Raw genomic sequence first — 13131 nt, forward strand, 5'->3', positions numbered from 1 at the left:
TACCTTCAAAACCCCAACTTACAACCTTCTCAGCCATTATTTGTATTACACGGGTCAATACTTACTACCTCTACCTTCATGAAACAGGTTAGGTCTCTGTTAACCCAGCTAGGCCACAACCCTTCAAACTATTCAGGTCACTCCTTCCGAATAGGGGCAGCCATCACAGCCTCCAGTGCCAACATACCATACATTATCAAAACACTGGAGCGGTGGAAATCCTCTGCCTATACATGGTACATACCAAAACCAGTACAAGAGATATGCAATGCATTTAAGGAAATGTCTTGATAATTTGTATGTATTGTTGACTGTATTAAATCTTTGATCACTTTGATCTTTGATCTGGCACACCACAACCGACTTGCTCTTTTATACTATCCTATGCTTATACTTAGTCCTTACTCCTTATACGGTTATGTGCCCCTAACACAAGTATTAAGGCCATTTGTCCTGTAATTGTGGGAGGGGCTTATTGTTTTACTTACCTACTTAAAGGGAGACTCCTTACCTTGCTCCATACTGTTCAAGGTCAGCGTTTTGAATGACCCTCCCACCACTCCACACACTGAACACTTTTTCTTCCTTACTTTCTCTCTTTTACTTTACTCCTTGGTGTGCCCTCTTTATTTACAGGCCTACCGCATCGTCGGTTCCAGCACACCACAACCGACTTGCTCTTTTATTATATATATATATATATATATATATATATATATATATATATATATATATAATGAGAGCACTCAATGGTTTTGTGAAATGAAAAAATATGTACTCAGGATCGCATATAAAAGATCAACGTTTCGGCCGACAAACTGGCCTTTATCAAGATGCTAAACAGTTTACAATGTGTAGTATTTATATAGAGAAAAGTATAGGTAGTGGAGCCCTGATTTAAAATGAAAACAGATGAGAAGAGGGTGCAAAAATAGGGAGCCTAACAACCTATACAAAATAGAACAAACTAATAAACCAATATAATATAAAGAGATTATTAGGACAGTCTAGAAATACTGATCTTGATCTGTGTACTGCAATTCCTTTATCAGTTCATTTCATCTTCGGTATAAGCTTAGGACCGAAAAAATGCAATACACCATATGAGTATATTAATCTTAAAGGGACCTTCCCTACATTACTCAGGGTAAAATTAAACTAAATAAAAACAATTAAAAGCTCAAAATAGCAATCATAATAAAATCAAATCAAAAAGTTTTAAAGCTTTCTTTCTCCGTGCCAAGCACAAACTATTAATAAAAATAAAAATACATCTGTTTCCACAATTGTAAAAAAAAAGTAAAAGTTCATCCCAAATTTTTTTTAAAAATATCAAAAATGTATTTCCCCAATTGTAAAAAGAAGAAAGTAAAAGTTCATCCCAAAAAATGACAAAGTTTAAACTCAGCATTTAATCCCTTAGGCTGCAGCGTATCTAATTTATGTATCCATTTCATTTTGGTAATGCCCAGTTGTTATAAATCCTACAGCGAAGAGCTTTATATTGTGAGAATCACAAGACCCAGACCTACAGTCGCAGTTTAGAAAGTGCCCTTCAAATTTGAGCTGGCTAGAGTGGAATTTTATAGCATGACAGGAGGCATCATATTTGCTTAAGTCTCTATTTACTAGAACTCCACAGCAGCACATTAACTTATTATTATTATTATTATTATTATTATTATTATTGCAATTTATATAGCGCCAACAGATTCCGTAGCGCTTTACAATAACATAGAGAGATAAACACCAAAGACAAAAACATAAGGCATCTATATAAAGGTCCTCCTTAGCCACCATTTCCTTTTTCTTTGCTGCTCCGCAGACAGTACAGGTCAGAGTACCACTGCCTCCTGTTATATATGGGTGGCTGTGGGTCTTATTTATTTTACTTGTGATTTTCCTCTCATGTGTTTGCAATATTACTGTTATTATTGCTCATGTAGGCATTGCTTTGCTTCTCCGTTTTTTTGCCCCCTTTTTTCTTTAGTATTTTCTTTATTTTTCTATTTTATGTGTGTGTTTATTTGGTGATTTGTTTTCATTAATTCTTTTCCTTGGCGCTTGTGTTTGCGGTCGCTGTGATGCGGTCTTCTGACCGCTTCCCGTGCCGACCGTCGGGACTGCGGAGTTAGACTTCGGCGGTCCCACGTGTTCTTCATGCCGATTCCCGCCCGCCGGCTTCGTCCGCCGAGCGGGAATCCTTTCCTTTGCCTCCCTGCCCTGCCCGCATCCCCGGCCACTCGTTAGCTGTTCTCCGAGTGGCGTGGGGACGGAGCAGGGTACTTGTCTATTGCCGCGGGTGCCTCCGCTCTTGTGCACCCTCCCCCCGCGACTGTGTGGTCGGACACGGGGGTGCGCGTCTCTCTCTCTCTCGAGGCTGCCGCGCCTGTCATTTATTTCTTAAGGGCGCAGTGCCCAATTTTTGTATGGTTGCTTGCTACTCATGTCCCATTGTGTGGGGCATCGTTTCTTCATGTTCTCTGGGTTCCCCTTGGCATATTTGTGGTTCTCTCCTGTTTCCTGCAGTTTTTCTACCTCAGTGCACGCTTCCTGGCTTTGCATGGTTTTTCTGTGGTATTTTGTTGCATGTTCCTGGGCTGTGAGTGGCCCTGTGCATTTCACCGCATGCACCCTGCATGGGACCCGCTTGGCATGGTTGCACCCCCTCTGACCAAGGAACTGGCCTGGGGACCCGATTACACCTCTACACTGCTCATCCTATATATCAAGATAGACCTGCATGTCTACCATAAGGATATCCGTTCCTGCCTCCTATATCACTGGGCCGGTGCTACCCGTGCCCATATACTGGCCTGCTTTGTCTGTGCCCCTTGATTGGCCTGCTTTGTCTGTGCTGCATGATTTGGCCTGCTCTGTCTGTGCCATATTACGCATGCTATTAACCTGACTGCTCCGTGCCCTGGACTACGCTTGTTGAGCCTGCATGCATTTATTACTTGCCTCTGCCAATACTAGGGGTGCTGCCCCTACTGCCTGCTAGTGATACCTGTTCTCTATCTCCTTAGGTATCACGTATCATCAACTCAGACGTTATGGAGGCCTCTGCACAGGAGCAGAATTTGCAGGCTTTGATTAATGCGGCTGTGACCGCATCTGTGGAGAAAGCCCTGGCTAGGGCCTTCCCTCAGTCTCAACCAGACAGGGGTGTGAGAGGAACCCCCTGCTTGGCAGACAACTCGGCTGAGTCAGACTCTCAAAAAAGAGAGCAGGCAAGTGCGCAAATGCGCTATTGGAAGGGTGAAGGCCCTGAACCACGCTCCCGGAAAGGCAAGGCTCCGGTGAAGCGGCAAGGTTCGAGGTTATCAACCTCGCCGGCCAGGCACCGCCGTCTGTCGGGCGCAGGGGAGGAGGCCTCCTTACCCTCCCTTACTATGGCCGTGCTGGATGAGTGGCGGGCAGACCAATGTCCTTCAGAGGAGGAAGGTGATTGGGACGAGGACCATGGTGATGGCCCCGGTTGGCGCTGGGAGGATGAAGACGCACCGGGAACAGTGGCCTCCACGGCAGTGCCGGAGGACGACACCTTTCTGCATGCTACAGGAGAACCTCTGTTTGACCCTCAGACTATCCGGCATCCCAGATCCTCAGAATGGTCACTGCCCGACCACTTAGCACTTTGCACTACTGGGTCCGTAGACCTTTGGAAGGGGAGGCCCGCAAGAAACTGCAGGCGGAATGCCCCAGACCTGTCCTGCCAGACAAGGTGGCAGCGACCACGGATTTTGATCCCCTGGTGGCCTCGTATTTGAATCGTACGGGTAGGGACCCCAGGAAAGGGGTGGAACGTAGCCTCCGTTCAGCGCAGGATAAACAACTGGATATGCTGGGCCCCCTGTGCAGGATGTTGGCCCTGGCAGACGAGGCCTACACGGAGGTACGAGCCTGGACCCGTCCATCATGCGGGACTGGGCACTGCGTTCCATCTGCCTGCTAGGCAATGCTAATATGGCTCTCTGCACTGAATGCAGGAAGACGGCTCTGTTCCGTATGGACAACAAACTATCGGAGTTGGGATCCAAAGAATGGGACCCCCTGGCTAAAGGCCTACTGTTCGGGGAACCTTTTATTAAGGAGCTACAGAAAAACGTCCATCTGTTTACTTCCCTGGATAAAGCTCAATCTTCCATTAAGAAGGTATTTCGGCCGCAATCATCCCGGGTTTTTGGACGGGCTGGATGACAGCGGGGTCGTGTCTCCAGCCGCGGCTGGTCTTCGGGCCGCCAAAGATCCCGTGGTCCGTCCTTCTTTCCATCATACCAATCCAGAACCCCCTTCGCTCAGAGGGCGGATAGAGGTCGTGGATACCGCGCCAGAGGACGGGCGAGATTTCCTACAGGTGAGTGCAACTCTTGCCACTTTCGATCACCCTACATTGCATGCGGGCAGACTGTTTCACTGCAGAGACAGGTGGCGGGAGGTATCTTCAGATGTATGGGTCCTTTGGACGGTGAGGGGTTATGTCATAGTTTTCCATTCCCCTCCAATGCATGTTGGTCCTCCAAGGATCCTCATCATCGCAAGGGACCAACAGTCCTTGATAGATACGGAGTTCGGGCACTGTTCGCCAAGGGCGCGGTCCAACGAGCCCCAGATTTGGGGAGCTTCTTCAGCTCGTTTTTTTTTTTTTCTGGTGAAGATAAAGTCCGGAGAGTTCCGCCCGGTGATCAATTTACGGGAATTGAACACCTTCGTGGTCTACAACCACTTCAAGATGGAAGGGCATTCATCTTCTTCGGGTACAATACATCAACCGCTTGGGGGGGCGCTCAGTCTCGAGCACTATCGGAGGTGACGAAGGAGATTTACAGTTTGTTTCCAACGCAACATCACTTTACAAGCGGAGTATCTTCTGGGAGAGTCAAACCTGACGGCGGACTGGTTCTCCAGACATTGGAGGGATGCCAGCGACTGGAAAGTCCTTCGGCCCATCTTCCTCAAACTCAGGTGTCAGAGGAGTCCATTCACAGTGGATCTATTGGCATCCAGGACTAATCACCAGACACAGAAGTACTTCAGCTGGCTCCCGGATCCAGCGTGCGCAGCGGTGGACGCTTTTCTCCAGGTGTGGCCTTCGCAGGGAGCGTATGCGTTTCCTCCGTTCGCTATGATCCCCAGGGTGTTGCTAAAATTTCGACGTCAACGTGTGTCCTTATTGTTGCTGACTCCGCTGTGGCAGGGTCAAGCTTGGTTCCCGGAACTCCTGGATCTCTCCTATCGGGACCCTCTCTTTTCTTACCGTCCGCTCGAATGCTCCTCACGGTCTCCCAGGGCAACCCTCACCCTCTAGTGAGGGACAGCCACCTGCTCTTGGTGGCCTGGACTCTTTCAGGGGTACCTGGAATGTTGAGGCGTTATCGCAATCTGCTAGAGACCTCCTCTGGGATTCCTGGGCTCCCAGGACAAGGAGGTGCTACCTGTCAGCATGGGGTTCCTGGTGTCGTTGGTGCTTGGAACGGGATATCGATCCCTTTACAGGCCCTGTAACTAGCGTGCTGAATTTCTTGTCACATCTCTTTGATTTGGGTCGGTTGTACCACTCGGTTAATGTGACTAGGTCAGCTATCTCGGCGGAGCATGTCCCGCTTAGAGGTTTTCTCATCGGCCAGGATCCGCTAGTCTGCAGACTTCTGCATGGGATGAAGCTGGCACGTCCTCCGGCGCCTAAGTATTCCTCCCTCTGGGATGTGCGTATGGTTTTAGCGTTCCTTCAGGAATGGCCGGATAACATGGACCTTTCCCTTCGCCAGCTTTCGGCTAAATTTGCCCTCTTGTTGTGTTTGGTATCGTTCAGGCATGTTTCGGATGTCCGGGCCTTCGATGTCGACGCTTTCACATTCTCGCCAGAGGGGGTTTCCTTCAAGGGGGTTAGACGTACCAAGTCGGATTCGACGGTTGTGTCGTATCCTTACTTCAGGGATTCGCCTAAACTTTGTGTAGCAAAGACATTGGCTCGTTATGTAGCGGTTACCGCTCCATTTCGCTCTTCTCATTCTGGCCAGTTATTGCTTTCATATGTCAGACCCCACAAGCCGGTCTCGTCCCCTACCCTAGCTCGGTGGATAAGATGGCTATTGACACTGGCGGGGGTGAATGCGTCCTTCGGAGCGCAATCGGTTAGGAGCGCCGGGGCTTCCGGAGCTTTCATGGCAGGTGCTTCCCTTCAGGACATTTTCTACTTTAGACCATCGGACCATGCTTCTTTTGCTTTGCTGTCGGAGCGTTAAAACAGCATATATGAAGCCTCCTGTCATGCTATAAAATTGTAGATTATACTAGCTTTAGTGTAACTATAATCTTAATTTTATTAATGACAGGAGGCGAGTATTTCCCACCCAGTTTTGTTTCCCCCCCCCCCCCCCCTTGTTTGGATGGAGTACTTTCTATTGTGTTTCTGTGGAATTGTCTGGTCGCCTGGGCTAGGTGTATGGGGAAGTTGGGGGAGGTGTCTGGTAAATTGTATTGCCGGTGATTGGTGATGGATTTCATGTCTTTTATACTGTCAGTACTGGATCGTGGGATTTATGTTTTATCAGTACATTTCGTTCACTAATCAGTGTTTTTCGACTCTGTTTATTTCGTTTGTTTAATGGTTAGACTGCAGTTCAAGGAATCAACGGCTTTGCAGGATGAAGTTCAAGATCACATCCATTCTCCGAAATTTCTTCTGAATGTTATTCATTGTTATGTTATACTGTATATTTTTTCATTTAATTGGTTTACTGGCATTGTTGTGTACGTTATGTTGTCGCAGCGTGAAAGAGGAAATGGTGGCTTAGGAGGAGCTTTATATAGATGCCTTATGTTTTTGCCTTTGGTGTTTATCTTTCTATGTTAATGTGCTGCTGTGGAGTTCTAGTAAAGAGAGACTTAAGCAAATATTCGCCTCCTGTCATTAATAAAATTAAGATTATAGTTACACTAAAGCTAGTATAATCTACAATTTCAATGAATGTCAATGGACGGCGTGAGTTGCAAACAATTGGTCATATTGTGATATAAGATTTCTGTAGGTGGGCCTGAAAATGAGGGAGTGGTGGCAGTTTGGAAATCATGTCCTGATTTTTCAGCTTTTGCCAGCTCCCACTCTAGCTTTGCCATTCATTCCTATGGGACAAATTTCGCCACAAGAACGACGATATTCCGAGAACCATTCGCCGAAACGTTCCACAAAGTAATAGCAATCCGTTTGGGAACAATCCGCACGTTTTGGTATATTTTTGTCTATGTAGTGTAAAAACTGTGGGGGGAGTTAGGGTGGCAAATTTGGCTATAATAATAATAATATATATGTGAGATAACATTAAGTGGTCTTGCTATGCAAGAACACTTAACTAGAAAGCTACAATTTCTGGGGAAATAGTGTGAAGTGTTCTTGCCTCCACCAGTAGTCTACAACTGGAGTGGGCGGGGTAACTGTTATTATTTATTTATATAGCACATTTAATTGCAACATTGTTGCCCAAAGTGCTTCACAGTTACATTAAAACATACATTTATAAAAACATTAGCAGCTGTACAAAAGGCCCTGTCTATGACATCACTTGCTGCTGCAGCCTGGCACAGGTATTTTGGCGGTTGCCATCTTCAAACAGTCGTATTTTAAAAACTATACATCCTACGCCGAAGAGCTTTATATTGTGAGAATCACAAGACCCAGACCTGCATGTTTAGTATGTCTCTGCAATATTAACAATGAAGGCACAGTCGCAGTTGCAATTGCCCTTCAAGTTTGAGCTGGCTTGAGTGAAGTTTCAATGAATGTCAATGGAAGGCGTGAGTTGCAAACAAATTGTTATATTGTGAAAACTATCAGGACTATGGCTTGGCCGTGGACATTTCTAGTGACAGCAGGAATAGCTGAACGTTTTGATATAAGATTTGTGTAAATTAATAGAAACAGAATATGCAATATTCTATAGTAGCACACCCAACAAAATAATTATTAAAGGCATTTGCTACATATAGGGGGTGTTGCAGTGTTTGGTTGTCCATTTTGACAGTGGAGAGTTGGGAGTGGATTGTGGGGGTTTGTATACAATTTATGATTTTCCAGAAGTTTCTTGGGTTTGATAGGTTGTTGTTAACATTTTCACAGAAATATAGTGCCTTTGCCATTTTTGTTTATTTTGTGCATGCATTTCGCCAATGTCTGTAAGTACAGTGATTGTTTATGGAGCCAGTACGCTTGAACTTTGACCATAGTGAATCTCTAAACTGGTACTTTTGAATGAGGTCAGCTGTAACCCAGGGCAGGTGTGTCCATTTTAGTCACACTTTACTCAGAGGGGCATGCAAATTCCAAACAAGCAAGAGTTTGGACTGAAAAAATGCAATTGCAGAGGTGTGTGAGCTCTAAAGGCACCAGGAATCTTGGGGAAATTGATGGCAAAATGAATGCAGCATGTCATCAGAAAATACTGGCAGACATTTTGCATTCTTCTGCATGAAGGCTGCGCATGGGACACTCTTGGACTCTCCAGCATGGCAATGCCCCCATGCACAAGGCCACGTTGACCCTCCAGAGGTTACAGCAGAAAATGGTGAAGAGTCTGGAGTGGCCATTAAAGTCTCATGACCTTAATTTCATGAAGCCACTCTGAGGAGATCTCAACGTGCTTTGCATGTTTGCAGACTTTGCATGATCTAGAGGCATTTTGCCAAGATGAATGAGCAGCTATACCACCTGCAAGAATTAGGGGCCTCATGGACAACTATTACAAAAGACTGCACATTGTCATTAATTCTTAAGGAGAAAATGCACAGTATTAAAAACTAAGGGTATGCAGAGTTTTGAACAGGGGTCATTTCATTCTCTCTTTGTTGCCATGTTTTGTTTTATGATTGTACCATTCTGTTATAACCTACAGTTAAACATGGATCCCATAACAAACAAAAGAAATGTGTTTTGCCAGCTCACTCATGGTTTTTTTTTTTTTTTTTTTTTTTAAATGGTACATATATTACTGTGGCGGACCACTGTAGTATCACCTCCAAGGATTCAATTTCCTGTGGTGTTATAGCTCCTTCCAGACACAGTAGTGAATATAGCTGGTATAACTTTCCACTCATATAGTAGTCAAAACTTAATGTTGGGAGAAGATCTGTTTTTTATTCAGGCAAAACACACAAAATTTATACACAGACCCCCAGCATTCAAAGACCATTCAAAGACCCACCCAGACATCTCTGTGTCTGGGAGATAATTGTGTTGACAAACGGTAAACTAATTATCTCCCAGACACAGGGGGTTCAACATGAAAAACCCTGAAAATATACACAATACAATACTGAACCCCCACAAGTCATATATCCCTAGTGTCCAATCTGTCAAAATAGAGCCTGGATTCATGGAGAATTGACCAAACTCCACTGAGGTAAAGATTTGACTGGCCGCATATGTGGTCCATGCCCAAAGGAGTTCCAGAGTATTTGGTGCTTTGGCCGGTCAACTGTTGGGGGCTCCTGAGTATGCAATATTTGGTATTCCTCCTGGCTTTCAGGGAGCAATTGTTGCCTTACCGTTAGGTACCTTCCCTCCAAAAAGCACTCTCCTGGCACATTGGTAAAGGGGTCATTACCCCAGGTGAAAATGATCGGGAGCTGCAACAACTTATTACCAACTTGAGTTCCATAGGGGTTGCAGATAAGTCCCATGGAATACTGTAAAAAACGGAGAGCGACTATCTCTATAAAGAGATAGTAAGTGATACTTCACAGTGCATGAAGGAAAATAGCAGCTCAACACTAAAAGAGGAATAACCTTTATCCACAATAGAATATAAACATACAAGAAAAAGGTATAAATATTATACCAAACAAGTGGAGCGCTATTACAGTGTGAACAATACAATAATAAATAAAATACAATAATAAATAAATATAATTGTGCTCACCTTTAACAGAGCCCTGGATTCCCGGCTCTGAGGGTGATGAACAATCCCAAATGATAGCACTCTCCAAAATTTTATCACTTTATACTCCAGTCCAAAGTCCTTCCTAGCAATCAGGAACCTCATTTGGGAGAGTGCTATTCCACCTAAATAAGCACATTGTTCACCAACCTCAGAGCCGGGAATCCAGGGCTCTGTTAAAGGTGAGCACAATTATTACCACCTATACTATTCTTTCAGTTTATACTATTCTTCACAGTTGGTCCTGTCTCTCTCTTATTATATATCCCTGGAGGAATATCGCTTGGGACAAAAGGGTGTGTTTGCTGCCCAAAAAGCATAAAGGATCTATTTATGGAGCCAATACCATATAGGCTCTTGTCCATGTGAGTGGTTTCAGTCATTTATTAATATTACCCTTTTTGTATTTGGAAACCGTCTGCACTATTCTGTTTTTTGTTTCCTTTTGTATGTATATTCAAGCATAAACGTTCAAGATTGTCACTGTACCAAAGGGTTGAGTGTATCCCTGTATTGTTCACACTGTAATAGCGCTCCACTTGTTTGGTATAATATTTACACCTTCTTTTTCTTGTATCCCACTGAATACTGTTCGCAGTGTTTTACGCACAAACGGGCAGGGAGTGAGTGTTCGGATGAATTCGGGAGGTGAAGACACTGAACCAGGAAAATTGTGAATAGGACTCATGGGGTTGCCGGACAATTCCACTCCCGAACGGGGTATCTGGGTACAGTTCGTATTTTAAAATGTCATAGTGGCAACAAAGTCTGAAACCAATTCTTCAAGGGTATTCAAACTTTTGAGCACAACTGTAGATCATCCTCCTGCAGTCTCACTGCTCAATTTTCTGCCATTTAAAAAGTTAAATCACTTTTGTTTCCCCTGTTGTGACTTGCACAGCTTACATGAAAAGAAAAAAATGCTCGCGTATAAGCCAACCCGAATATAAGCCGAGGCCCCTAATTTTACCCCAAAAAACTGGGAAAACTTATTGACTCGAGTATAAGACTAGGGTGGGAAATGCAGCAGCTACTGGTAAATTTCTAAATAAAATTAGATCCTAAAAAAATTATATTAATTGAATATTTGCAGTGTGTGTATGCAAACACTGTATATTGTCCTTCATGTATTTTTTACGTTTATTGCATGTGTATGCCTTTAAGAACCAAGTGCCTGTAATGTGGTTCAAACAAGCAATAGTATTCGTATGCTGGTATTCGTATGCTGGAGGCAAGAAAAGCCGCCAGCCTCCCTGCAAATCGTTTCACGAACAGTGAATTCCATCACTGTTCGTGAAACAACCAAACTACCAAAGGGAGACCACACACAGGAGGTCGTGTAGCCCTCATTAAGGATTGCAACAATGTTGCAATCGGTATTTAAGAGGATTCAGGGTGGCCGTCGTTCGACTACCGACCACGCGGCGGTTGGCCATTTTGGATCCTTTGTTCGTCCAGCAGTATTTGGTAGTCAAGCGCCTGGAACTAAAATCGGCTACTCAACGACACGAATACCGCTGGACTTCCATACCGTTCAGGAGTCCGGTCTTTCGGTAATGTGGTTCCCTAGGTTCAATCGGTAGTTTGAGGGGAACTCAAGTGTAAAGTGTATTTGGTACGGCGTTCGGTTATTTCAGCTGGGATCTGAGCGGTACTCTCACGAAAGGTGCGCTCAGACCCCAGCTATCTGCCGAATGTCCATTCATTCAAAAATACCGAATAATGTTAAAGTTATGATTTTAATGTAAATTGTCGGTTTTGCTGCACGAGGGAATAATCCACTTAACTGTATATTCTAGTGGGAGTATCCCTCTCATGTAGCGGTGCCTGATGGGAGAAATGCCCAGGTTATTCAGTTTCCCATGTAGTCCCCTACTGTACAACCCCTGGAATGTCTGTAGGGAAACCCCTTGCATGGGGAATCCCATAAATACTGGAAGCCTGTGAATAAAGCTCAGTTGACTCCCAGCCTATGTGTCGTCTAGTTCTTGGGAGGGAAGGATTGTATAACGCTACCTGGATTGTTGCATGCTGTATCTGCCTATTTGGATTATTACCTGTTTTCCTGTCTACCAGCGGAGACCCTGTGGATTAAACTACTTCTCCGCTACATGCAGTGTGTGTGTGTGTGTGTGTGTATATGAGTGCTGTGTGTGTGTGTGTATATGAGTGCAGTGTGTGTGTGTGTGTGTATATGAGTGCAGTGTGTGTGTGTGTGTGTGTGTATATGAGTGCAGTGTGTGTTGCAGAGCCTTGGTGGGGGGTGGGCATTTTTATTATTATTTGTTTTCAAGAATTTGAATAAATAAAGTTATGGATGTGTTATGCAGTATTTATGTATGTTATAATAAATGCTGTGGCCTGTTTCATCCATACTAACTTATACTAGAACTTATACTAGAACACTATTCCATATATTATTAAATTATATTACATGCTACATTAAACATTTTGGAGATTCTGACTGCTCATCACAGGCTAATTCATCAGAAACATGTAACATATACATTACCAGAGCCTCAAAAATGTCACATTTACCAAAACAGCATGCAAAACAGGCACAGTACAGCAATATTGTAAAAATAGATGGGTTTAGGAGTGGGAGCATTTAAAAAAAAAAAAAAAATCAGTAGAATTTCAATCAGTACTGCTAAATATTGAATGCTAAACATGATAGGTGTAAAGACGAAGCCCCCAAGTTTACAACAAAAAGCCTTACTGGTTCTCTCACTTGCGATGACCTTTGGATGACACAAGAAGTGAAATCAACTGCAAAGACCTTCCAATTTATAGATAAGGTGGCTTGAGCAGATTATTTACAAGTCATCACACCCACTAGTTAAAGATTGCAGCTAAAATGTGGAGGATTGGGAGTATCCAGGAGGGAAAGCCGAGAGTTATGGTGTGAAAGAGATAATGTTGAGTTTACAAGAATACGCTCATAAAATGCCAAATTAAATTTTCTGCTATGGCAGAGCAATCTGTAGATTTGTGGAACACACAACCCTCAATCACCAAAGTTTAGGAATGTTCCTTTTAGAACTATAAACACACGCTGAACACTGTGGAACAGTGTGAACATTTTGTATATTCTGACCCTTCATAAAATCATCCCTTTAAATACCTAGTTATTTGAAACATACAAAAAGCATGTTTAAGGGAATACTTGCACACTCCAACTATGTGTAATTTCATA

At 44.0% G+C, this 13131-nt stretch overlaps 1 protein-coding gene across 2 annotated transcripts in view; it reads right to left on the bottom strand.

Annotated features, from left to right (window-relative positions):
* The window catches only part of LOC134575567 (glutathione S-transferase P 1-like), a 168016-nt gene extending 155292 nt beyond the window's left edge, over positions 1-12724 (bottom strand). For both annotated transcript variants that reach the window (XR_010085695.1, XM_063434868.1), the window contains exon 1: positions 12655-12724. Coding sequence is in view for 1 of the 2 variants with exons in the window: in XM_063434868.1 (XP_063290938.1) it covers position 12655 (1 nt within the window). In the remaining variant the exon portion in view is untranslated. The remainder of the gene's footprint in view (positions 1-12654) is intronic.
* Positions 12725-13131: the final 407 nt, after the last annotated feature.

This window comes from Pelobates fuscus, chromosome 10, assembly GCF_036172605.1.
Source record: "Pelobates fuscus isolate aPelFus1 chromosome 10, aPelFus1.pri, whole genome shotgun sequence".
Classification (NCBI taxonomy): domain Eukaryota; kingdom Metazoa; phylum Chordata; class Amphibia; order Anura; family Pelobatidae; genus Pelobates; species Pelobates fuscus.